Source organism: Onychostruthus taczanowskii, unplaced genomic scaffold (assembly GCF_017590055.1).
Source record: "Onychostruthus taczanowskii isolate IOZ18803 unplaced genomic scaffold, ASM1759005v1 scaffold43, whole genome shotgun sequence".
Lineage (NCBI taxonomy): Eukaryota > Metazoa > Chordata > Aves > Passeriformes > Passeridae > Onychostruthus > Onychostruthus taczanowskii.
The window spans coordinates 200141-226200 of NW_024501792.1; the positions used below are offsets into that span (position 1 = coordinate 200141).

The 26060-nt window shown below is 54.3% G+C and overlaps 5 protein-coding genes across 5 annotated transcripts in view; 1 reads left to right on the top strand and 4 right to left on the bottom strand.

The window, feature by feature from the left end:
* Positions 1-44: 44 nt before the first annotated feature.
* On the bottom strand, positions 45-8269 carry ARCN1 (archain 1). Its single transcript, XM_041413706.1, has 10 exons — positions 8164-8269; positions 6851-7114; positions 6071-6250; positions 5647-5849; positions 5076-5237; positions 4279-4444; positions 2913-3060; positions 2500-2608; positions 2144-2348; positions 45-1611 (listed from the first exon to the last, which is right to left on the bottom strand). The coding sequence occupies exons 1-10, from the start codon at positions 8164-8166 to the stop codon at positions 1522-1524; spliced, it is 1530 nt and encodes a 509-aa protein (XP_041269640.1). The 5' UTR covers positions 8167-8269; the 3' UTR covers positions 45-1521.
* Positions 8238-13443, top strand: IFT46 (intraflagellar transport 46). The gene is made up of 11 exons (XM_041413728.1): positions 8238-8443; positions 8563-8849; positions 8899-9028; positions 9629-9703; positions 9802-9895; positions 10175-10303; positions 10676-10797; positions 10868-10934; positions 11175-11235; positions 12726-12811; positions 13180-13443. The coding sequence occupies exons 1-11, from the start codon at positions 8238-8240 to the stop codon at positions 13273-13275; spliced, it is 1353 nt and encodes a 450-aa protein (XP_041269662.1). The 3' UTR covers positions 13276-13443.
* An 869-nt stretch (positions 13444-14312) lies between these two features.
* Positions 14313-16389, bottom strand: TMEM25 (transmembrane protein 25). The gene is given in 7 exon segments (XM_041413717.1): positions 14313-14386; positions 14472-14618; positions 14621-14935; positions 15007-15297; positions 15534-15818; positions 16106-16131; positions 16133-16389. Coding segments are annotated over 7 exon segments (1395 nt in total).
* Positions 16390-16444: 55 nt separating this feature from the next.
* On the bottom strand, positions 16445-17680 carry TTC36 (tetratricopeptide repeat domain 36). The gene is made up of 3 exons (XM_041413726.1): positions 17446-17680; positions 17016-17204; positions 16445-16946 (listed from the first exon to the last, which is right to left on the bottom strand). Exons 1-3 carry the CDS (start codon positions 17552-17554, stop codon positions 16678-16680), a joined length of 567 nt encoding a protein of 188 aa, XP_041269660.1. The 5' UTR covers positions 17555-17680; the 3' UTR covers positions 16445-16677.
* A 147-nt stretch (positions 17681-17827) lies between these two features.
* Positions 17828-26060, bottom strand: part of KMT2A (lysine methyltransferase 2A) — a 33349-nt gene continuing 25116 nt past the window's right edge. Inside the window, exons 27-35 of the mRNA XM_041413707.1 lie at positions 25962-26042; positions 25404-25468; positions 24851-25021; positions 24266-24340; positions 23820-23994; positions 23339-23446; positions 22826-22909; positions 22329-22458; positions 17828-21992 (exon numbers count right to left, since the gene is read on the bottom strand). Of these exons, the coding sequence (XP_041269641.1) occupies positions 21717-21992; positions 22329-22458; positions 22826-22909; positions 23339-23446; positions 23820-23994; positions 24266-24340; positions 24851-25021; positions 25404-25468; positions 25962-26042 (1165 nt within the window). The 3' untranslated portion in view covers positions 17828-21716. The remainder of the gene's footprint in view (positions 21993-22328; positions 22459-22825; positions 22910-23338; positions 23447-23819; positions 23995-24265; positions 24341-24850; positions 25022-25403; positions 25469-25961; positions 26043-26060) is intronic.

Consider the following 26060-nt stretch of genomic DNA (forward strand, 5'->3'; position numbering starts at 1 on the left):
TGACCGGTCCCGGCTCCCGAGGGACCTCACGACCCCCAGCCAGCTCCTTTAACAGTACTTTATTTGATTAAAGACTCAGAATTCTCTGTGTACACTGGAATGTGCTCTATTCCCTAGGCCAGGATCATACAGGGTTACAAAAAGTGGGGACCTCGGCTCGGTTTAAATATCACCCTCCAATGAATGTAAGGGGAAAAAAAAAAAGCTCCTTGGATGCTTGAACTAACTTTGACTCCATTTTAAAAATCATACAGACAAGCAGCTCTGGAACAGGACTGGGTTAATGGGATTCATTGCCTACTTTGCTAGGGGAGAGGGCTTGCCCTCTCAGGACAGGACCAGGGTTGATTTCCTCTCAGGTGCTGCCAGCAGAGGAGAGACCACAAACTTCTTTGGCAGAGGACCCCGGGGGCCCGTGACAGGCTGGCTGTCTCTCACAGAGCACAGTACACACACTTTTAGGGCCGTTGCCTTCCACCTGCACTGGGGTCCTCTGGCTGCAGAGGTGAGGTGTGCCCAGGGGCAGGTGACACTACAGGCCCCAGCCATGCAGGTGAGATGAGTTGTGAGGGGAGCACAGGTCTCTGAGATGAAGCAAGTAATGCTAGTGAGGCAGCAGTAGGAGAAATGGCTCGGATCAGCCCCCATATTACCTGGAAACCAGCATTTCCTTCTCCCACACCTGCCAGTGCTGAACCAACACTGGTTTGAGACAGGTCCTGACACGCAGGCCAAGTAAGTCAACCAGGCTCCACAGCTCCTTTCACCCAGGCAGGGAAAGCCCTCAGCCTCCCCAGATACCAAATGGCCTTGCAAAGGATACACAGCTGGTTCTAACCTAAATAAACTTCCTCCAAAGCCTGGCCTGAGAACAGCTGTGGAAGACAGGGAGGACACAGCCCCCTTTGGACACTCTCCCCACTGCAGCAGGAACCAGAGCACCTGGAGCTGAGCCACTGCCACACAGCAGAGCTGGAGGAAAGCAGTAACTGTGTGGGGCAAAAGGACTGAACCCCCGGGTCCCTCTTCCCACCCCGTGGCCCTGCCATGACCCCCCCACCTCGGAGGCCAAGGTGAACTTGCTCAGCTTCCACCAGATGGAAGGCTCAGGAGCAGCAGGTGGCCCCACGCACGAGAACCAGAGGCCAAGGAGAAATTAAAATGGCAGCACCAACAACGGAACAGCACGTGATGCTTCAGGAGAGAATGATGTCTGGTCGGCTCTGGGCTGTGCTCCCAGCATCTCGGGGTGGGGGGAGCATGTCCAAGTCAGGCTCTTTGCGGAGATCTTGCTTTTTTGCCAGTCGGTAAAAATCTGCCAAAGAAATTTGTGGCCTTTCCCCCCATGAGCACGTCACTTCTCTGCAAAAAATGTCTGTGGCCCCGGAACACTGTAGATGGCAGACAGAGCCACTCATCTTAGCAGAGGGGGCTGTGGCGTTCCCAACATTCAGAATAAACGTCGGCCTCGTTTTTTTTAAATTTAAAAATTTCTTCCGTTGTGCGTCACCAAGTCTGGCATTACAGGATTTCGTACTTGTCCACCAGGAAGGTGGTTTCAGTAGAAAACCTTACAGGGCTGTTCCCGTCTACCTGGGTCACTTTGGTAACCTGTGGAGACAACAGGCAACATTAGGTCAGCATTGAACATCACTCCCTTAGTGCAGCGATGCCATGCTTCTCAACACCATGATGGCCATGAGAGCACCACCAACCTGCTGCCCTTAAACCACAGCTCAGCCCTGAAACAAAGATCTTTGTTCCCAGGATCGCTGCGTGATTTTCTGTAGTAACTGTGTCTCGGCTGAGGAGCAAAGTGGCAGCCACTGGCTACACTTCAGAGGAGACAGACAGCTGTATGCCAAGCAGTGTCTTGGCTACAAGGCTGATGGATTTTCCACCAAAGTCTGAGGGGAATTAATGACTACTCAGAGACTTGAAGACACAAGCTCTATGAAGTGTCAGCTGCCAGTGCTGTCTGCTGGTACTCCCAAATCCAGCTGTCTCAGAGGCAGGTTAATGCCAACCCTTTAGCCATGGCCAGTGGGACAGCATGGTGCCCCTGCAGCACGGCCAGTGTCAGCCAGCCGGGGACAGAGGCAAGGGTGACATCCCACCTGTGAGGCATAAGCAGTGACCATACCTGTATGTTGCAATAGTTCTTTTTGGAGATGAAGGAGACCTGCACTGGGAAGAAGTCGTTTGGCTGCCCTGCTATGCTGAACTCCAGGCTACCGCTCTTGTTTTTGGCATCTATCACCGGCAGGCACCACTCAAGGAGGTTTCTCCGGCTGTCGTGGCGATACTCACCATCAATCTCCCCAATCACTGGGGCACCAACGCCAGACCTAGAGCAGGCAACGAGAAGTGACAATAACTTCCCTGCACAGAACTAAGGAAATGCCTCTAACACCCACTGGCTTGGCCAGATCCACAAAAGAGGGAGGGGAAGGAGGTGATGGGACTCTTTAGTGCTGCGTGACAAGGAGCATGACTTACGGCAGGGGGATGGTGATGATCACATCATTCAGCTCTAGGCTCTCCTCCTGCAACTCATATTCAATGTTAACATCACAACTGTTCCCACTCTCTGATGGCCAGCAGTTAACTGAGGAAACAGAGACAGTATGTGAACCATGCAGGCCTTTCATGTGGAATAGGCTTTCACAAGATGATGCACTTCAAAATGCCCAGTGAAGTCACCCTCAAGCTGACTTTAAGAAAAGCTTTCTATTTTCCTTGAGGTGTTACGGAAAACACAGAGGACAGGCACTATCCAACAGATACACATAGTATCTCCAAGGTCTCACAACATGCCAGGCTCCAGGCAGCCCAGCTGCTGCAAGGTGGCTACCAGCAGCTCAGGGACAATCACCAGTGTCTTCTGCCTAAGCCCCCAGACTTGCACTCACTTGTCAGTGGAATGAAGGACTCTTCTGTGGTCTGCAACCTCCACTTCAGCACACCCACATCGCTGTTAATAGGGAATGACTTCTCTGGGTTCTTCAAACCGATCTGTGACTCTGTAGTGAAGAGCTTCTTGTCCACGTTTGGGTGAGTCTGAAAGAGGAACACGTGCCCAGACTGTAGGTCTAAGCCCAGGGACAGAACCATAGGTAATGCAGGTTCTACCAGGACAGGCCTACACATTCCAGTGTTTGACAAAACACACATCAGGTTTCCTCCTGGCTCAGAAGCCCATCTGAAGCACAGCTGCTTATCAACCTGGGATTCCTTCCAGAAAATGCTAATCTGACAAGAAGGATCCCCACCACTGTCTTTCTCACAAGCACCTGCACCAGATACTCAAGCAATGCAGGCTGGTATCTACAGAATAACTGTAAGTCAAAGACCAGCCTGAATGTTTACAGCAGACATTTCAAGAAAAATCAATCTAATGCGGTTGGGAAAAACAGCCTGACAACGTAACACTACTGTCTCCCTTCAGCAACCTTAATGCACGTATGTGTCAGTGGCCAAACTCCATTTAAACACTCTCTTCCAACCTCAAGTGTGAGCAGCTTTTTAGAAGCAGAGGATTTTTGCAAGTCCCTGTTCAAGTTGCACTAGAAACACAGGGGTCAGCAAAGGGTTTGGTCTCATCTTGCACCTGAAGCACCACTCATGGGATGCACTGGAAGGAAGTGGGCTTGCAGACAGCCATGATGTGCAGACAAGTCCCTAACGAGGGGTGAGCCAGTGTGTCAAAGCAGCTCCACCTCCAGGGATCTGTAAGGTCACATGAGAGGGAGAAAGGGAAGGACCAATCTCCCAAGAACCTTCTGAGCTGCAGCTGCTGACTGCCATCAAGTGCTTCAGCAAGCATGCCAGGTACAGCAGTGACAGGACAAGCAACCTCAGACAGAAACAACTTCCAAGAGAATAAATTAATTCCCCATTGGCACAGGAAGTTTGTTATCTCATTTCCACTCCACAGCTGCAGCTGACACCACACAACAGGCACTGAGCAACACACCAGGCTGCTGCAAAGTCCAAGTGAGGTCACCTGGCAGGCCAAGGTGCACTGCTGGGCAGATAAGGCTCTGAGGGCAGGATGGCAACCAAGATTGCATTTCTCCAGTGAACTTCAATCCCTTGAGCATGACTGGCCCTGCACTTCTGCTAATACCTGCACTGACTACTCCCATTTCCAATGCATTTGCTGAGAATGCTTAGATGAGAACACAGGACAGAAACATATTTGAGTATTTCCATTATTTTCACCCTGGAAAGCAGCAAAAACATGTTCAACAGCATGAGACTCCAAACAGGCTTTACCTGTAGCTGCACTCCCCTCTTGTCTTCATTTTCTACATGCAGGCGAATCCGTGCAAACTTTTCATCAGAGATGTGCAGCATGATCATGCCATGAAGCTCCATGTTCTGCAACCCTCCGTCACGGCCACAAGTCAGGGAGATTTTCTCCTCTATTTTCATGTGCACGCTAGACAGACAGGAAAAATCTCAAGTCCTGCACTCTTGGCATCTCCCAGGAAACAGAGAGATCACTGCTCAGTAAGGACAGGCTGTGTGTACTGAGCAGGGGTTCCCAAACAGCACAGCTGGTGCAGTGGGGGCTAATACTGCTCTGGCAGTGACCTCAGGAGAAGCAGGATCTGTGCATATGGACTGCAAGGGATGGGAGCCCAGTTAAATGGCAGTGATGCAGCATCTTGACAAGCTGGTCACTCAAATCCCCTCTGACAGGCCGCAGAGCACAGCTCAGGGCATTGAAAGGCTCTCAACTGCTGCATGTAAAATGAGCCACGAATGCCTCCATCCTGAGCAGCAACAAGGCTGGGAAACAGGGAAAATGGTGCAGGGAAAAAAGCACAGGAAAATTCCCAACCTCAGCTCAACAACGGATGGACAGCTCATTTTAGTTAAGAGGATGCCTAACCAAACTAGCTATCTGCTTTTTTTCTGACATGCTTTCCCAGATTTTGCCCAACTGTTATAATTACAAGGTAAGAAAATAAAGGAAAAAGCCAAACAAGAGCAGGGAAGCTCTCTCCCAAGGCCACATGCAGGGACAGCTGTGAGGAGACTGCTTCCAAAGCAAGGGCAGCACTCACCTCTCCATGTTAATGGGAGAAGTGAGAACTTTGGCTGCTTCTGCAGAGCGCTTGCCTACAGAAGTCATGATATTTTCTCCTTCTGATTTCAGCTTGTCCACGAAGTTGTCCACCTCCTTCCCTTTAGCGCCGAGCTTCAAGGCTTTACTGGGACCTGAAGGCCTAAATAAAATGTGTAATAATCTCCAAGTCAGCTGACAGCAATGGGTTCTCCCTTCCCAGTTACCTTCAAATACTGTAATTTGACCATCCCAACAACACAGCATTCAACTCAGCAGTCTTTTTGGGGGAGAACATGCATGGAACTGATCATCTTATGTGCAGGGTGCCAAGTTATAATTTACATCCAGCTACAGTTCCATGAATTACCCGGAGCTGGGACCTCTTTTCCTCCCACAAAATGAAAGCCCATTGTTCATCCAAGAATCCAAAGAGACACAGGGTGTTACTGTGGTACGTGGCACAAATGCTCCCCAATACTCACACAGATGAGCAACTCATGTGAGACCCTCCGGGCCCGTGGTTTGGGCCAGCACTGACTCCAAGATGTGCCGCGCGCTGTCCCCCCTACCTGGCTGGAGCTGGTGCCACTTTGGGCTTCTCGGTCTCGATGATGGTCTCTGTGATCATTGCTGTCACGCCCCCCGACACGGCCGAGCTGCCGAAGCCCCCGAACCCTGGCGCCTTCTTGCCGTGTCTCTCTGCATCCCGCCTGGCCTGCTGCAGCTCCTTCGCTTTGCGGCGCATCTCGGCTTTGGCTTCGCGCTCCTGCGTCTGAAGGGAAACAGAAGAGGCTGTGGAGCTTTGCAACCTCAGCCCTGCCCTGCACAGGAACGAAGTGCAGCAGAAAAAAGAAACAAGACATGAGCATTTAGCCCTCAGAAAAGCTCAATAACTGCATGGCCCCGCCAAAGTGGAAGAACACCTCTTTATAGCAATAGTGGTATTTCTCAGACAGGGGACCCTGTGTCAGGACTGCAGGTGTCCCTGCTCACCTCTCTGACTGCCCGAAACACCTTTTCCTCATGTGAGTCCATCTCAGTGAAGGTCCGAATTTGTGCCAGATTTACATTCTCACGGTAGCCCAGGGCAACAATTTCATCAAAGGCAAAGATTAGGTCGAAGCAGTGTTCTGAGATCTCATTCTCTTCCAGAGCTCGACAATATTCAGGGATCTAGAAAAGGGAGAACATTTTAAAGGAGTACCCACAAACAGTTCCATGTAAACACCTTTCTACCATCCCAGGGGTCACAACTGTGCCAGACCCAGGCCCAGCACAACTTTACACTGCTCTTTGTACCATTATATTGTCAATAAACAAGATGAAGTTTTGCCACTGTTAGTTTTTCTACATCAAAATCCATATAGAACCTCTCAGCTTCCTCATAACACTAATTCAAAGGAACCCAACTGCATGCTAGGACCAGTGAATTTCCTGAAAATCCTTTGGCTGTGTGAAGACACAAACTTGCTGCTTCAGGATCCCTGCATAGCAGTGTTGCACTTGTAACAACCACACACTGTACAAAGAACATTTAATGCTAAATTGCAGTCAGCCCTTTGGTCTCACCAGGTGAAGCACAACTGATGGGTTTTTTTTTATGTGGAGTTCAAAACTACCACCAAAAGTTCAGAGCTTTCTGCCCAGTCAGGAAGGGAAGCTCTGGAACACAGACCTACCAAGTGGAGGCAGCAGTGCTCCTGCACCAGCTCAGAAACAGATCCCTCACAACAGCACCGTTCTGGGCTGTGCCACGGAGTGCAGAGTCCTTACCACTCTAGAGAAGAGTCGGAGTGTTTCCAGGTCCTCCAGGATGTTGCTGTTTTTGGTGGTAATCAGCACCATGTAGAGCTTCTCCATGGGCTGGTACACGTATCGCACGCTCTCTGTCTCCACAAACGTGTGCTGCTTCCCCGTGTTCATCAGCTTTGGGAACGCTGCCAGCAGCCCCTCGATGCGGGTGCGAGTCATCTCCACGAACTGCCGGGACACGATGGCCTTCCCTGCCTTCGTGCACACAGCAGCTGCCAACAGCACCTGCAGCAGAGCCGCCTGTGAGCAGGGCCTCCGGCGCCGAGCCCACCGAAAGCTTCTCTGCCCACCACCCTTCACCTGCACAGCCTCCCTTAAACAAGATCCCAAGTCCTGCTCTGTGACCAGGAAATGAACCATGTCAACAGCAGAGACATCTCTGCCTTTGCTCTCTCTCTCCGTTTCACATTCTGTCCCAACATAATCCTGAGAGCTCTCCCTGCTTCTGTCAGGCACATGATCGCTCCCGATTTCACACAGACCGAGGTGTACAGCCCCGGGAGCGTTAGGGAGGCTCCGGGTTATGGACTTTTCCATCCGGCTGCCCCAGCCTACAACCACACACAGGAAGGCCGTGAGATGTGCCGTGTCCCTGCAGTGCCAAAGGTGCAGCACAGCCAGGTTAAGGAAGCCCTGCCTGGACTCCCGGGCAGCTCGCAGGCCTTATCACACGCACAGGGCAGCAAGGCACTCACCAGCTGCACTTTCTCCATCTCCCAGTCTGCCCACACTTCCTCCCCATATTTCTCTCTCACAGATGTTAATTCCCTTTGTCAGGATAATTCTGTTCCGCGCTTCGAATCTTTTAAATCCGCAACTGCTCTTACTGACAGAAAGTATCAGAAACCCTGAAACGTGGCAGCGCCGATCCGTGCCGCACCTCGGGCACAGTTCAGCTCTGACGGAGCTGTGTGCGGGTCTGTGCCAACCCAAACGCCGCCGTGACGGACACAAGGAGCCGGAGCGGCGCTGAGACACGGGGTCCCGGGGGGAGCAGGCGGGCGCTCCAGCCCGCTCACACCTTACAGCCCGAACGCGCACTGGAGCGGCGTGAGGAGGCGCCGTGGCTCCGAGTCACCAGAGAAAAGCGCCGCGTCCCCGCCGCCCCCAAGGGCCCCGGCCCGACCCGGGGCGGCAGCGCCGCGCTCCGTCCCACCAGGCCGCGGGCTCCAGCGCCGGCCTGCGCTCAGGCCGGGCGGCCGGGGCGAGCCCAGGGCTGCCCCGGGGTGTGTCCCGAGCCCCGCGCTGCCCGCGGCGGACTGGTCCTTCCTTACCATAGCAGCGGCAGCGGCGGCGGGATCCGCGCTCGGGCCCTCCGCTCCCTCCGGTTCCCGGGCGGCCCCGCAAGATGGCGGCGCCGCGCCACGTCCGCACCCGGAACTGCCGTCACGGCGGGCGGGCGGGGCGGGACGGGACTACGGCGGGACACAACGGGACACAGCAGGACACGGGGCTACGGCGGGACACGGGGGCGCGGGCCGAGGTGGGACACGGAGTTACCGGGACACAACGGGACACAGCGGGACATAACGGGACACGGGGGCGCGGGCCGAGGTGGGACACGGGGCTACCGGGACACAACGGGACCCGGGACACAGCGGGACATAACGGGACATAACGGGACATGGGGGCGCGGGCCGAGGTGGGATACGGGACACAGCGGGACACAGCAGGACACAACGGGACACGGGGCTACCGGGATACAACGGGACACGGGGGCGCGGGCCGAGGCGGGGCACGGCGCACGGGGGCGGTGGATGCGCGGCCCGGGCCCCGCCGCCCCTGAGCTTGCCGTGGCCGCAGCCCCGGCCGGTGGAGAACCAGCCGTACGACGAGAGCCTGGAGCTGCCCGAGGCCGGCCCCGGGGCCCGCTCGCCGCGGGCGGGGGCCGCGGGCCGCCTGCGGGACTGCCGCGGGCCCGGCGGAGCCGAGCGTGGGAGCGGCGGCAGCCGAGGGAAGGGTGGCCGGCGAGCTCGGTGATGGCCCCTGAGACACGGCTCCCGCCCAGGAGGAGGCGCGGCTCCCCGGCCCAGCCACCTTCAGCGAGGATGACGACGAGGACGATGAGGACTCGGAGGAAGAGTCTTCGGAGAGCGACTCTGAGGAGGACTCGGAGGAGCAGGGGGCCGCGCCGGAGGGGTGAGCGCTGTTCCCGCAGCGGCCGGGCTCAGGCTCAGGCTGCCTCTCGGGCCCTGCCAGCTCCTCCGGTTTCCCCAGATCCCAGGAGGGTGAGAGAGTCGTGGGCATCGGAACAGGCAGCCCCTCGTCCCCGATGCTTCGGGGTGGTGGTGACTGTGAACCAGTCCCGGGCTTGTTTGCTGTGTCCAAGGTGTAAGCCAGGCCGGGCTGGCAGGAGAAATCCAGAAAAGGGAAGGACCTTCTCAAACATGTCACTCAGATCCCCATCATTCTTTTCCATCGTTTTCGGCTTCAAAGCTATTGCTGGCCCCCTAATTGCTGTCCTGTTGCTGCCTTTGTGCAGAGCACTTAGCCCCCTTTTCACAGCCCTGTGTGGGACTGTGTGATCTCAGATGTCCATCACTCAGGTGCTTTTCTTGGCAAGAAGATCCAAAGCAAAACGGGGCCCAATAATGCTTTCCCTGTGCTAGAAGTGTTTTCCAGAGAGCACTTACTGCCTGGTGGTTCAGCTTCCCACGTTTGCCTGCCCCAAGTGGGGCCTGGTTTCTGTTGTACAGAACTTGCCACATGCTAATCTCCCTCTACTCTTCCTTCTTTTAGTGACTTCAATCCAGCAGATTTTGACTACCTGCAAGTGTCTTCTGAAATCAAAGATCTCTTTGAATACATCAACAGGTGAGTGGAAGGGTTTCAGCCTGCTCTTGGCTCTCCTTTGTGTCAATTATTGCAGCACAGTTTCTAGTCACCTGTGCTGTGGTGCTGCTTTTTTCCAGGTACACTCCCAAAACCATAGAGATTGAGCACAAGCTGCAGCCTTTCATTCCAGACTTTATTCCTGCTGTTGGAGACATCGATGCCTTCCTAAAGGTACAGTTTCTTCAGGCTCCTCTCTCCATCCTGCCCACAAAGTGAAACAGATCTCAGAGCACGTAGGCAGCCAGGCCATGCAGCCTGGGGATCTGATAAACTGCACTGGTGGCTTGGTCACCTCCCAAACAGCGCCTGAGTAACTGGGGGAAAGCCTGGGTTTTCCTTCTCCAGCACCGTGTGCTTTTCAGGCAGCACTGTACTAGAATGCACATCTGAGGGAGCCCACAGGAAGCACCTGCCCTGGACCCACAGAAAACAGGCTCTGTTTCCCTGCAGGTTCCTCGTCCCGATGGCAAGCCTGACAACCTTGGCCTGCTGGTCCTGGATGAGCCCTCAACCAAGCAGTCAGATCCCACCGTGCTCTCCCTTTGGCTGACAGAGAACTCCAAGCAGCACAACATCACAGTGAGTCAGGGAGGGAGGTCACACCTGCTGCACATTTCCTGGAGTAAAACCATGGCATTTTACTCTTACAACTGAGAAGCTGGCTTTAAAAGCAGCAAAACCAGTCCTTTTGCTTTAATCCATAGTTTTAAACTGCAGTGGATCTGACCCTTGCTTCAGTCAAGTCTTGGTATGAACTCTGGGTCTGTTCACTTCAGGTGATGCTTTATTTCCTTTTGGCTGCTCATACCCAGTCGCAGTTGGCATTCTGCCTGCAGAAATCCATTGGTAAACTGCAGCTGGGAAAGAGAGAAGGCCTGGTTCACCAGAAGTGAATGCATCTTACCCAAAAAACACCATGAAACACTTCCAGGTTTATATTTGTGTTTTTAGCAGCAAATAAAAGTGAAGAGTTTGGAGAATGCAGAACAGAACCCTAAAGCCATTGAGAGCTGGATTGAAAGTATTAGTGAACTGCATCGCTGCAAGCCTCCTGCCACAGTCCATTACTCCAGGTGAGCCCTGATGTTGGCAGGGGAAAGTTGTGCGTGATCCTGAAGCTGATGTTCTAATCTTCCCTGGCAGGCCAATGCCTGACATTGAGACCCTGATGCAGGAATGGTCACCAGAATTCGAGGAGCTCCTGGGAAAGGTATTTACTGGGTGACCAGTATTTAGCTCAGCACTTGGTCTTAGAAACCACCTTGCATGAAAGCTGGGTGCCTGCTCCATCCCACAGCCCAGTCCTCTTGGGCTTGTTCCTCCTCACGACTCTGCCCTTGGCAGAGGTTGAGGAGCAGCCCAGCACTGGAATTCCCAGCTGCTGCCCCAGGGGCCTCTGTTTGCTCCCAGGCTCGTGCAGGAGCAGATCTGACAGCCCTGTGTGTTACAGGTGGGTCTGCCGAGCGCAGAGATGAGCTGCGACCTTGCCGAGTACATCGACATGATCTGCGGTGAGCTGGGGAAGGAGGCTGTGCTGTGACCCAGTGTGACACTGGCCTGGGGAAGGAGGCTGTGCTGTCACACAGTGTGACCCAGCTGGGGAAGGAGGCTGTGCTGTCACACAGTGTGACCCAGCTGGGGAAGGAGGCTGTGCTGTCACACAGTGTGACCCAGCTGGGGAAGGAGGCTGTGCTGTCACACAGTGTGACCCAGCTGGGGAAGGAGGCTGTGCTGTCACACAGTGTGACCCAGCTGGGGAAGGAGGCTGTGCTGTCACACAGTGTGACCCAGCTGGGGAAGGAGGCTGTGCTGTCACACAGTGTGACCCAGCTGGGGAAGGAGGCTGTGCTGTCACACAGTGTGACCCAGCTGGGGAAGGAGGCTGTGCTGTCACACAGTGTGACCCAGCTGGGGAAGGAGGCTGTGCTGTCACACAGTGTGACCCAGCTGGGGAAGGAGGCTGTGCTGTCACACAGTGTGACCCAGCTGGGGAAGGAGGCTGTGCTGTCACACAGTGTGACCCAGCTGGGGAAGGAGGCTGTGCTGTCACACAGTGTGACCCAGCTGGGGAAGGAGGCTGTGCTGTCACACAGTGTGACCCAGCTGGGGAAGGAGGCTGTGCTGTCACACAGTGTGACCCAGCTGGGGAAGGAGGCTGTGCTGTCACACAGTGTGACCCAGCTGGGGAAGGAGGCTGTGCTGTCACACAGTGTGACCCAGCTGGGGAAGGAGGCTGTGCTGTCACACAGTGTGACCCAGCTGGGGAAGGAGGCTGTGCTGTCACACAGTGTGACCCAGCTGGGGAAGGAGGCTGTGCTGTCACACAGTGTGACCCAGCTGGGGAAGGAGGCTGTGCTGTCACACAGTGTGACCCAGCTGGGGAAGGAGGCTGTGCTGTCACACAGTGTGACCCAGCTGGGGAAGGAGGCTGTGCTGTCACACAGTGTGACCCAGCTGGGGAAGGAGGCTGTGCTGTCACACAGTGTGACCCAGCTGGGGAAGGAGGCTGTGCTGTCACACAGTGTGACCCAGCTGGGGAAGGAGGCTGTGCTGTCACACAGTGTGACCCAGCTGGGGAAGGAGGCTGTGCTGTCACACAGTGTGACCCAGCTGGGGAAGGAGGCTGTGCTGTCACACAGTGTGACCCAGCTGGGGAAGGAGGCTGTGCTGTCACACAGTGTGACCCAGCTGGGGAAGGAGGCTGTGCTGTCACACAGTGTGACCCAGCTGGGGAAGGAGGCTGTGCTGTCACACAGTGTGACACTGGCCTGGCACTCTCACTGAAAGCGAGGGAGCCTTAGCTGCAGGCTCAGGCCTGAGCAGTCGGGATGATTCCCTGCTGCTTCAGTGGGAGGTGGGCTCTTGTACTGCAGGGGTCTGCAGTCTTTGGAGTGTGCAGCCCCAGGTGAGGTGGGCCGTGGGGAGCTCAGCCCCTCCTGACAGTGCTCTGTGTGGGGCAGGGCAGACCAGGTGCCCTCACCCGCTCTGATCTCACCCACAGCCATTCTGGACATCCCCGTGTACAAGAGCCGGATCCACCCTCTGCACGTGCTCTTCTCCCTCTTCTTGGAGTTCAAGAACTCGCAGGTATGCAGCTCCACCAGGTGCTGCTCACCCAGCTAGCAGCACTCACAGCTGCTCCCTTCACGTTTGGCTTTGTGATGGCAGCGGGAGTGTGCAAAGGACTGGTGGGCCCCAGAGAACACGTTCTCAGCTGATCCTCTCCCTGGTGCCTCTGCCTGACACAGGGAGCTAGGCTGCACTCTGGGCTGAGCTGCCCTATTGTTCAACAGGCCAGCACAAGCCAGAATGCATCTCCTTGGGCTGGCTGCTGAGCACACAACTCACGGTGTGGCCAGCACGTTCAGATGCGTGAGTGTGCTCTGAGCAGTGGGACTCAGATCTTTGCATGAGCAAAGGGGGACTCAGATCTTTGCATGCTCTTTTCCCTGCAGCACTTCAAGCCCCTGGCTGATGGGCAGAAGGGCAGGAGCCCACCATCCAACCCACCCTCACAAGCAGCGGAGGCAGAGGTGTTGAGCTTTAATTGATGCTTCACATTAAAGCCTCATCTCCTGGATCACTGTCTGCCACTGGACACTGAGGAGTACCCCAGAGCAGGTTGGGAGATATCACACAGCAAATCAGAAGCCTCTCTGATCTTAGAGACATTGCTGGGCTGTTCTGTCTTAAGGAAGTAGGGCTTGACTCATCATATTTGTTGCAGAAGCTGCTTAATGGTTCCATATTTTTAGAGCAGGTTGGGAGATATCACAAATATCAGAAGCCTCTCTCATCTTAGAGACATTGCTGGCCTGTTCTGTGTTAGGGAGTAGGGCTTGACTCATCATATTTGTTGCAGAAGCTGCTTAATGGTTCCATATTTTTGACTTGTTCCCAAGGAGTTCAGCATTAAACCAGCCTTTCCCAGTGTCAGGCTCTCTGTGCCACAGGTGCTGCAGAGCAGAGGCTCCTTGAGCACACACTATAAGGGCTGGAGCAAACAGGAATAAATTCCACAGACACAACACTCAGATCTGCTCAGGGTGTTGCAAGCTCTGACCTGGAGATCTTGAATCTCCTTTGCTCCTTATTATTGAACCCCCTTTCCTGTTGGGAACAGTCCCTTAGCTCCTGTCAAGCAGAAATAACCTGTGCTGCACCACAGAGATGATTGAATTCAGTTTATTGCTGTTGGGAGGGCTCTCCTCAGCCCCTGCTCCACTGGCCTCCCACCTGTCTGCCACAGCAGCAGGGACAGGGGCAAAGAGGATCATGCAGCAAGTCACAGATCTGCTGGAGCAAAGCTGGTGCTTGGCTTTGCCCCAAGAGGAATCGCAGTGCTGGAGCCTGGCTATAAACAGTTTTGATACATTTTGGTTATAACAGAATATCGGTGAAGTTCAGGGACTACATAAAACCATGCCTCGGCTGCCAGTGCAGCTCCCAAGCCCTGCACAGCACAGAGCTGGGGCTGGTCAGCTGCTGCTTCCCTTCACGGCCTTCCTGGCAGCCCCAGCTGCTCGGCCCCGGGGCTGGCACGTGCCTGGTGCCAGGCAGCCCTGGCCCAAGGGCACCACGCTGCAGCTCACAGCCAGATCTCGTCACTGCTCGTGCTGGGCACTTTGTAGATGCGCCCAGACATTGGGAGCTGGACAAAACCTGCAGGACAAAGAACTCATTGCCTGTTGGGGCAGCCATGGAGCTCCATGTCTTTCAGGGCTGCTTGCCCACCTTCTCCCCTTACCAAGCCTGCTGAGGACCAGGGAGTTTTCCACTCCCAGCAGGGCACGTTCTTCTCCCCTAGCACTGGCTCCTGCATCCTTGGGGGAAGCTGCAGGGAAGCAAAGGAATGAGAGCCAGGACATCTATCCCTCACCCAGCCAGGACCTGGGGCCCCACATGTCTTGCTGTACTGGCACATCAGGGTTTTACCTCCATCTTCCTGTGCAAGGTCACTGAGGCGCAGGTTGGGTGGCAGGGACTGGGTCTGGCGGGGCAGACGTGTGCCCTGGGGCTCTGGGGGCTCAGAGCTGCTGCAATGGGAGCACTGGCTGTTCCCTCCTGCTTGCCCTGGACCTCGCACGAGCTTGGGCAAGCGGCATGCCAGGCAGGCAGCACAGGAGCCCAGGCTGAGCAGGGCAGATAGGGCCAGGGCTGCTCCAATGGCAACACCCAGGACAGGCAGCTCCACACGGGCATCCAGCAGACCTGAACCGGCAGTGCAGACCCCTCAGCACCCTTCACGGAGCATTGCACCATGCCCACCCCTCAACAGTTACCTGTGGGCAGGAAGGAGGCAGTGGTGATGGGCACACTGTTGGCTGCACTGATGGAGAGGTTTCCAGCTGTGCAGCTGAGATGGATGTGGAGTGAGTGGTTGGCCAGCCCTGGGTAGCCTGTGGTACCCAGGAGGAGAAACTTGGAGGTGTTGGCCATCACATGCCCATCCTGGTCCACCCAGGTGGTGCTGGAAGTCGGGTTGGCTTGCACCAGCACAAAGAGCACCAGGAGAAGGCCAGCACCCTCAGCCTGCTGGTAGTGGGCACCTTCCTGCAGGATCTCTGGCTTATCTGGGTAAAAAACAGGCAGTGAGATGGGGAGGAGGGATGGGAACAACACGGCTCGAGCAGGATTTGTCTCGCCTGGGTCCAGGAGTTCTTGTCTACCTCGTTTGCGCAGGACTGACAAGATGCTGTCCTGCCATGGCTGTGATGGATGCAGGTGATGGTCCTGCCCGAGCTGGATGGGAGCCCCACATGCCCTCCCCACATCCCAGTCTGGAGCAGGCTGGCGCCGCGGACCTTACACTGCACATTGAGAAGGATGGAGGTGTTGTAGGTCTCACTGGAGGTCGGGAGGCTCAGGGAGCAGTTGAGCTGGTGGTCGGAGCGCTGGCCGGTGAGGGTGAGGATGCTGGCAGTGTCTGCAGTCGAGAGGTTGACTTCCTGTTTCTCACCGTTGAGGTACCAGGCCAGTGTGGCACCAGGGGCTGGCCGGGGAGCCCAGCAGGTGAAGGTACGACTCTCCCCCTCCTGCAGGGCGCACACTGTTCGCGGCTGCCTGCCACTGCTGGGGTCCAGTTCCTCCAGTGCTGCCAGAGAGCCCACCGCCCATCAGAGCTGTGGCAGGGGTCCTGCTCTGGGAGCCATGCACGGACCCCACCACAGCCTCACCTGCCAAGCAGAGCGCCAGGAGGCTGAGCAGCAGTAGCAGCAGGAGGGCAGGGGCAGCCCCCGGCCAGCCGCTGGGACTCCCCATGTTATATCAGCCGTGCTCAGCGCTAGGAGAGAGGCAGCTAGAGCAGGGACCTGGGGGCGTCCACCACGCTGGGCCCCAGCACACGGCAGGGTCAGAGGATGCGGCCCAGCTGCACCTTACCTGCAGCATTGCTGCTGCTGTGTCCAGTCTGCAGTGCGGCTCTGCGCCTGGCCCCGGCACGCAGGGGCGGGCCCAGCCCGGCTGCGAGCGCTCATCCATCCCTCCGGCCGGGCCGCGCCGCCGCCGCCCCCGGCGCGATCGCTGCGCGCCGCCGCGGGGTCGGTCCCGCCGCTTGCGAGAGCGGCCAGGGCTGCCCAGCCGGGACCGGGGATGCTCATCCCCGCTCCTCCCATCTCCCCTCCGCAAGGAGGAGGGCCCAGACTGGCTCCCGCCGCGCCGCCCATCTCACCGGGGCTGTGCCCGCTTGGGAATCGCACCACAACGCCTGCAGTGTCACAAGCAGAGCCCAGGCGCTGGGAACAGACGGAGCTTTATTCGGGGTGGAGCAGAGCGAGACAAACGCAGCAAGGTGCTTTGGTACTTTCCAGTCCCTGGCTGTTAGCCAGGAGGAGGAACGGGAGCTCTGGCACCTGAGGTGGACCTTTTCTGGCCACCAGGACAGGTCTGCCTGGGCCAGCTCAGGAGCACGGCCCTACCCAGCCCGCTCGCTGCCGGCCCATCTCCTGCCCGTCTCAGTCGCTTCCCGTTCCGCCGGGGTTGCGCAGCCGACCGAGCATCTCGCAGAGCATCTGGTTGCAGAGCGCGGAGTAGGGGTTGAGGAGCGCGAGCTGCTGCCGGGCGAAGGCGCTGCCCAGGCGCGCCGCGCGCTCCAGGTCCCGCCGCGCGTCCTCGTCCCGCGCCTGCAGCCGGCGGATGAGGCCGCGCTGCACGAAGCTCTGGCAGGCGGCCCGGCCGCGGCCCCGGCTCAGCCGTATGGCAGCGTCCAGGTCCCGCAGGGCACCTGGCAACGAGGGGAGGCATTGGTGGGGGCTGGGGGTTCCAGGAGACCAGCCGCACCCGCGCTGCTCACCTGCCACGTCTCCGCGCAGGCGGAGGGCCTGGGCCCGGTTGTTGTAGCCCGAGGCGCGCTCGGGCAGCAGGCGGATGGCCTCGCTGAAGCGCTCCAGGGCCGTGCTTATGTCTCCTGACTCAGCCGCAGAAACCCCCTGCAGCTCCAGCTCCCGGACTTGATCCAGCAGCTCCAAGGGAAAAGCTTCCACTGTTGCAGTGTAAACGGGAGACCGTGACTGGGAAGGGCAGGCACCAGGACGACCCACGGGGCCCAGTCCCACTGCCTCCCTAGTCCCTGTCCAGAAGGAGCAGACACAGGGCGGGGTGCTGATGTCCATCCCCACGCAGGCACTGCTCCCAGCCTGCAGAGCCTCCTTCCCTGCCCACCTGCTTGCCCTACGGGGCCCCTGCCGGCAACGCCAGCGAGAACCCGATGCAGCATCACTCACGTTCATCCTGGACATCCTCCTCCTCCTCATCCAACCCTGGGATATCCCCAAAAGGGGTGCTGGGGTTAAAGATGGTCTGCAGGACGGCCCTGTCGTTGGCCGTGGCCATGCTGCTGTGCCACTGAGGCCCGTGACCAGGCACAAGCAGGCTGCCACAGCCCAGTTAATGTTCACCCTGCCTCGTCCTATGGCAGCCTGGCCGGGGCCCCACCGCCTGGCCAGTGCCAGGGCCCAAGGTGACCCCTGAGCACACTCGGGAGCCGAGGGCTCCTCCCTGAACACCCCGTGCAGCCCCTGGTGCTGGCCAGGGGCTCCACGCCTTGTGAGTGTCCTGGACAAGTAGCAGCTTCTCAGTTCTCAAGAAGAAATGGAGAGAGCCCTCTGCAGCAATAAACTTGACATGTTTATTAATTAAACTATCACTTAAATAAAAAAAAGTGCATAGAAAATAAACATGTTTAAAAACTCCTTTTTTTTTTTTACAACTATGTACACTTTTTATTTTTACATTCAGTCTTTTGCAGAGCTTTCAGCATTTTTTTAAACTATTAAAGTATTTCCTTCTTCCCTGTGGCAGGGAGTTAACACTGATGTACTTTAGACACGTTTCCTCTTTTTTTAAAAAAACCCAAAAAATCAAAGCCAAATAAACCAAAAATAAAAAAAAAAAAACCAAAAAAAACAAACAACCAGTAGATTGGAAGAACACAAGAAAAAAAAAGTTTTGTTATACATGATAAGTTGTCAAGAAATGTATTTCTAGAACATAACCTTGCCTTTGCAGAGCTTTTTTTTTTTTGCCTTTTTTTTTTTTTTTTGAAACAATTATTCACCTACCTGTAGTTACTAAAGAGACTGTAAGTTCAATAAAAGAAACACCACAAGTATAGTTCTCGGCCGATAGACGAAGCTACTGTACCTTGTTAAAAAGATACCAGGAAAGCACAGAGCACATTTTTCCCTATATGTAGGTGGTACCCCAACATTCATAACCAAAACGAGAGGAAGGAAAGGAAGAAACCAAGTTGTACAAGTACTGACTGTAACAAGAAGGGCCAGGAAAGGCCAAACCACCCGCTCCCAGCTTCCGGCCCTGGCTGCCAGTGGGGAACGAGCAGCAAGGCTTTCCTGGAGCTGTGAGCAACTGTAACACAATCCTTATCTATAGTGTTAAAGAGAATTAAAAGCCATGAACCGATACTGAACTAGGCTTCATTACACGGTGCATTACTATATTAGTTCCTATATATATTGTATTTATAGCTATAAAAAAATTTGCAAGTGTTGAGAGTGGACCAGTGTATGGGTGAATGGCATGATTCTGCACAGACCGTCCTGCTGAAGAACTTGGTATTGCTTTGAAATGAAAGAAAACCAGAAAAAAAATATACCCAGCCCTTTGCAATGACCCGCTTCTCCTTTAAAAAAAACATGTCGGTTTGTACAAAAAAAACCCAAAAACGCCCTAAGGTTCCTTTTTTTAGTATTTTCAGATACCATGATCTGCGTCAGTCCTTATAAAATATACATTCAGACACGGGGAGCGGGGTGCTCCTGGGCAGCCCGGGCTGAGGGCGGGCAGGCTCAGCTGCCCCAGCCTGCTGCCCCGTGCCCACGAGCTCCCGGGTACAGACACTTCCACCGGCCACAGCGGCTCCTGCCAGGGCAGCCGCATCGGGAATAGCAGCAAAGCGGGCAGCCCGCTGGCTCGGCTGGTCCCGGCGGGAGGAGGCTGCCTGGCACTTGGATCCCGGGGCGCTCCCCTCGACCCTCCTTCCCAGCGCTCCCCACGTGGGGTGGCTCTGGGCAGCGCTTCCCAGTGGAACCTCCTCCTGCAGCCAGGAATCGGGAGGCGGCAGCAGCGCCGGGTGAGAAAGCGTAGCTGAGCTCTGGGATAGATTCAGGGGCTTCGCCACGGCGAGGGCTATGCCCCCGCCCCGCGTCAGAAACGGAAGGAAAAGGGCCAAGAGCAGCTGAGCTCCGGCCGCGGGGCCCAGATCCCCCGGGCGGGCACTCTCTGGGCTCCTCGAAGTATGTGCGTTCCCAAACTGTCAGTGCATCAAATCATCTCAGTAACAATGCAGCCTCAACGTGACTTCGCTTTCAACAGTTACCAACAAATTATCCTCACACAGTGCAATAACAAAAGGAAATCGGCAGGTTCTGAACCTCCGAGCGCTGCTTTTCCTTCTCAGGGCAGAGGAAGAAGCCTCAAGACCAGAGAGGCGTGGATGGGGGATGCCCCTCAGAGAGACCTGGGGAGTCAGCAGGCACTCCCGGTCCCTTCCCCACCAACTGCCAGCGCTGGTCCAGAGCAGCCCTTGGACACATCAGCTCCGGGAAGAGCGGCTCCTGTAACAACTGCACCAGGAAAGCCCGGAAAGCGAGGGCGCCTTCTGCTTTCCCTTCTGCACAGAAAAACCCGTCTGCCTCTGGAGGACAGACTGTGGCAGGAGGTGTGTGGCTCAGACTGGCCTCCCAGCAAAGAGGTATTGAGGGTCAGGGCTCATCCTGTCTTGCTTTTCCTTTTTAAATCCTTGCGGGATACCAGCACGGGCAAGGCAGAATCAAACTATCTGCCCGAGTCACACACTGTCCTCCCACAGAGCAAAGCTCATACCATGCTGGGCAGCTCTCCCTCCTGCCCCCATCCTTATGGGCAAATACAGTTTAAGGTCCAGTCAACCCTCCCGGAGACAGTTACTGAAGTCAAAAAGGCAGAACAAGAGTAGAAAACAAAACTAAAGCAACCCCCCCACTGGAGAAAGGCTCAGACTGTGTCCAGCCAGGTATTTCCTAGAACCATCCTATGAAAATAAAAAAATCATTAAAAAGAGATTCTCTTAAATTAGGATAATACCACTGTAAAAAGCCTCGTCATAAGTGCTTTCCCCTATGAAGTGCTTCTCATAGAAAAATATACAAAATATATTTACATTTATAAAACCTTAAATACTAAACTGTAAACAGAACAGAGCAGAATCCAATGTTGTCACTGTCAGGCTTGGGTCTCTCATTTGTCTCTCTCTGGTTTTGCTCTGAGGCACAGGGCAGACCCCATAGGAGGAGGACTCACACTGCTCCAGCCAGGACAGTGGTGTCCCTCACCCTGCTCAGCCTGGCCTGGTTCCTCACCCCCGTGCCTCCCGTGTTTCCTATGCGCGCCGGGACGCTGCGGGCGAGGCCAGCTGCCGCTTGGCCTTGCCTCTGCAGAGAACTTTGGCTCCGTTTTGGTGTCCTTGTGTCTTCTGGGGAACACGTCACACCTACACCCAGACGATGACCGTGACAGGCACCTGGCTGCAGGGCCACCCTCCTGCCTGCCCCCGCAGGCTGGGGCACTGGCACGGCAGAGCAGAGTGGGTGCCTCAGTGCCCCCCAGCTCCTGCCAAGGCCAGGGCTGGCTCACGCTCCCCTCCTCCCTCTAGAAACCCCTGTCCGGTTCCTCGAGACACCGCTGGCTGCACCAGGAGCTCGCTGGACAGAGGAGGAAGCCAGCTGCTGGAGACAGGACCCAGAGGACTACTTTCCTCCCACATGGCCACGGAGGGAGTGTTGGTGAACGGGAGCCTTTGCTGGCAAAGATTTACAGTGCCCCAACTGCTGGCACAAGCCCTCTTTGCCAAAGAATGCCAGGAGTTCCCCTGCTCTCAGGCACAGATTTCAGAGCAATATGCCAGCCAAACTCTTCTTGTGTCTAGTTGTGGGCTGCTCTTTTCTGCTCTCCTCACGAGCAGCCAAGCCAGCCCCCCGCGCACCTACTCGCACTCGCACGTCGTGTTCTGCACACTCGCAGTCCCCAGGGGCTGCTGCGAGGCACAGACCTTCTCCCCAGGAGGCAAGCTCAAATACTGACTACCCAACCACTGACTCAGCCCCAGGAAGGAGAGCTCTGGCCAGGAGACAGAGAGGGACACGACCCACAACTGCTGCCCTGTGCCTGGGCCTGGGGTGACCTCCCCTCTCCTCTCCCACTCATTAGCCCCACGCTGAGAAACAAATATGGGGGCGGGGGGAAATGAGAATAGCAAAAACATAACCATGCTGAGGATCTCCAGCCGCCCGTGTCTCTCACAAGGGTGAGTGTGCACATGCGAGACATGAAGATGTGGACTCGGACAAACACAGCCGCCAGTCTCGGGTCCCTGAGCCCAGCCCATCTTCATCCTGCTTCCGGCCTCTCCGTCCCGTCCGAGCGGCCGGGGAGGGCCTCACTCGAAGCTTTGGTTCACCCCGGGCCCTGCAGGGCTCCCTTGCAGCTGAAGGAAGTTCTAGTTTAAAAACTTCCTGCACTTCTTGGCACCGCAGTTACAGGGCAGTTTGTTGCTGGCGTCTTCAATGGGGAACTTATAGTCATAGGTGAGCTCTTCCCCTCGGTAGATTTTGCGCATGGCGAAGATGACAATGTGTTTCTGGCCATCGATGTTGATGACCCGCGAGTAGCAGTTGGGCTCGCAGGAGTGGTTGATGAAGCGGGCCGCGTTCCCGTGCATGGTGGCGTCCACCACCTCGGAGTCGTCGATGCGGAACATGTAGCAGCCGATGCCCTGCGCAGGAGGACGGGAGGATCAGCGCGGCCAGGGCGGCACAGCCGGCCCAGCTCTGCGGGACGGCTGCAGCCACTCTCGCTGGGCCTCACACACTCCTGCCTGAACCACTTCATCCCCTCGTTCACTGAGACTAATCTGAGACCCTGCCCGGACCGCAGAAGGGGAAGAGAAGTGCCTCTAAAGCTCCAGCTAGAATGAGAATAACCCAAGAAGTCAGTAAACACAATCTGAGATGTCCCCAACAGAATTTTCATATAGGCCTGTCCTACCTTCACAGCCACTTTCTAGCTCTCCCAAACTCTTTAAGAACACCTACAAAAGCCCAAAACTCACCTTACTGTCGTAGTATTTCTCTCGTTTGTCAGTGAGGATGGAGCGAATGACATTGCCTGAATATTCGATCACCATCTCACCTGCATCGATGTTCCTTTTGCAGAACAGACCCCGGCCGTGGATAGGAGACCTGAAATGCAATAAGAAAAGTGAATTATTTCAAACAAGACAAGCAAAGCTCAAGAACATCAGATTGCAAAGGCTGCAAAAAACAGGCTGAGCCAAGGACCACTGTTGTACCGTTAACCCTTCTCTAAGGGAACACTAACAAGAACACCAGGTCACTCTGCCTACATCTGAGCTATTGCCAAGGTAAAGCCAGCAAGGAGCACGTGGTCTGTGCTGAGGATTACTTTTCAATAACTTGGGCAGAGAGAAGGAAGAGGGAAAAAATCTCAAGGCTGCTTTTCCCCTCAGTTTTGCAGTCTGGCTTCACAGAAGGTTTCCAGTTTCACCTTCCCCTATCCTAGGGGCAATGGCACCAGAGCAAACCGTACCTGTAGACACCAACTGCCTCCTTGGAGGTCTTCTTCAAGTGCCGGAAGCGCATGGGCATCGGCAGATCCATACTGGTTGCCCTCCTAGAACAAAGAGGCACTGCTAAGTGATGACCTGTATTTGAGACTCTGTGCCATGCATGATCTGAGGCACTTTCCAAGATGGAGTAATTTATACACTGTGACACTGTAGCCTACACAGAACACAATCAAAATAAGTGCAGTGTTTTCGTATATATGTATCTAAAAGATAATTTCCTCCCTTTCCTCCTCAAATTCTCATCAGATTGTTTTCATTAGCAAGGAAAAGAAGCATTTGAAGGCAGACCAGTCTGGTGGCCTCCTTCAGCTGTCACTTCTCTTGTTATTGCAGAAGTCACCTCTATGTCTGGCAGTGCTTGGCAGCTTTCAATGTTTAAATACCCCTCAAAGCACACAACCCAAAGTGCAATCTGCTCATTTTAACAGCCCAACACTATTTTCCCCTTTGAACCTTTAAGCCCTGCTGCATACCGGGCTGATTTCAGCTGCACTTCTTCTTCCTCCTCGTCATTCGGGTTGTATTCTGGTGGCTGTCGGTGTTTAGACGCCAAGAAATTAAACATATCAAATGCAGATTTCCTGCAATTTAAAGAGACCAAAGGGAGCTTGGTTTACTGACTGAAAATAAATGTGGTTGCCACAACAGTCTGACATGTTTACTGTCTCATGCCTCCCCTAAAGCCCTGTGCATCAAGGCAGACACAGCAGGTTTTGAGAACCTCCAGTAACAGCCCCAGCCAGGAAAGCTTTGTGAAACCAAGCAAAGGGCCACAAAGTGGCACAGGAAAATGTGCAGAATTCAAAGATGCTGAATGGTTGATTTTCATGTGCCAGTTTTTAACGTTTATCTGAGAGCTTGAGTGCTGCAGAGATTTGCTGCTCCTGCCCTGCCACAGCACTAGCTATGGTGCCAAAGGGCCATTTACCCAATACTGACAAGGCTCACACTTGCCTCAGGTGGACTTCAGCCCGAGCAGAGCCGTGTGGGTTCAAAGGAGGCTCATTGGCCTCCTCTGGCTTGTGAAATCTGAACTTGTAGTTGTGGCAGTGCTTTGCTCCATACAGCTGTTCTATCAGGAACACAACGGTATCATGGATAATCCCCAACATCCTCAAACCGTTCACACCTGGAACAAGAAACGGAGCACAACAAACACTAATTATCAGTGCAGACTTGGAGCAGGAAGATACAGCAGCTTGTCACAAAGAGCTGGGACACCACACAGCTGTCACAGCAGCACTGTATTAGCTGTTGCATTCTCTGTGAGAGTTTCTAATCCCTCTGCTGGCAAGAAATCACCCTCCATAAAGACTGCAGCAGTTAGCTGGAACTATTAAGAGTGGAAGACCCTCACAGAAAGATCTGTTTGCTCTCCTGTGCTCAGCACAGGCTGTTACCTGCAAAGGACAGCTGCTTCAGGCGGGCGTTGGAACGGGCCTCTTGCACCTTGTCAGTCAGCGACTTCCAGGCATCTGCACACACAGATGACAAATGGTGACAGGGTATCCAAGTGCTGCCATACTTGTGTTTAAATAAACTAATTGGAGAATATGAAGTTTCCAACTTTCCACAGGCCATAAATTAAGATCCTTGGAGCCAACTGCTTTCATTCTCTCGAAAATTCACATAGGCATAAGGCAGGGTGTTCAGCAATTGGCCTGGAGGAAAAGTCTGGACACCCAATACTCCACACTGCCTGCTTCTTGACAAACTACAGTTCAACATCACTTGTCAACTGATAAAACAAAATGGGTCAGTGATATATATAATGGGTCACTGAATATATTATGTTGCAAAATAAAAATATAGTAGAATCCAGACATTATCAGGAACTAGGATTGTTCTAGGGCTGTAAACCAAGAGATTTCTCTCTCTCTTTTTTTTTTTTTTTTAATCTATAAATAAAGCAAATAAGAGGTCATCAGAAGTAGTAATTTTACTTCTAGTAAGGACAGCTAAAACCAACATTGCACGGTTCTCACCTTCAATGCTTTCTGCGCAGATCTGAAAACCATCATCACTAGAGATCTCAAAAACCAAACCTTTTTTTGGTTTCTTCTCACCAAGACACTCTTTCCTCTTTTGTTCTTGCTGAAGCCAAAACATAAGAGGGGAGCTGAAAGTGCTCTCTTCTTCCTCGAGAGCTTTTGAGCCTAGAAAAGACAGAAGCCAGCATGAAGATGGGAATGGAAAGAACAATGATTTTTACACCTGGTGTTCCACGATTGAAACTAACTTACTAACTTGCCTTTTCACCAGCAAATTCAGTCAAGAAAAAGATTCTAGAGTGTTGCAGTAAGAGTGTGAAATCTCAAGTGCTAAAATTCTCACAAACTAAAAACAGAGACAAAACTATTTGTCCAAGATCTACAAATAGCAAACAAACCTTTCCTCCCCTTACAGCAAAAGGAACACAAGCTAATAGCTCTGACCCTTTTCCTGACAGAATGACAAACACAAAAATCAGATCTTCAAACATCACTTTCCCAGTCCTGGAGAATTCCAAGACTAGGTGATTTTGAAGAAGTGACATACCTGCATTTTCTTGCTCATTTATTGAGTTCTGTGTTGGTTGAGGTTCTGGGACCACAGCCGGTTGCCTTGGGAGGGAAGGAGGAGAACATGGAGAAAAACAGCTAACAACCTGCCTCATTTCCTCACCAACCCTGAGCAGTAGTCTTAGATACCACGAATCTTTTTCCAGATCAAATGTTCTGACATCAATTCAGCTGAAAAAAGATTCTACTCAGTAGCATTTCTTTTTGCAACCTCTACCAGTCTGTGGGCAGCAGCCTAACTCCACACAGCCTGTGACCTGCTCTCTGTGTCAGCCCCACTCAGGATTAAGGTGCATGCCAACACACAATCAGACACTGCTGAATGAGCATCTCCTCAGCAGGCACTGAGCTTCCCAGAACTACATGCAGCTTAATGCAAAATGATTCCATATTGCATCAAATTGTGACTGTACATTCCCCACCTAAAGCTCCCCAGGGGTTTTAACAAAGAATGCCAGATTTCCAGCATTCTCCAAACAAATGTCCTTCAGCTCAAGTGAGCAGAATCCCATAGAAAGGTCTGTTCAACTCTTACCCTGCAGACTGCCCATGTGGCTTCTGCAACGGCTGATCTACGCTGGCTGCGTCCTGCACATCTGCCTTCACAGCAGGAGTCCTGGAAGAAAAAGATTTG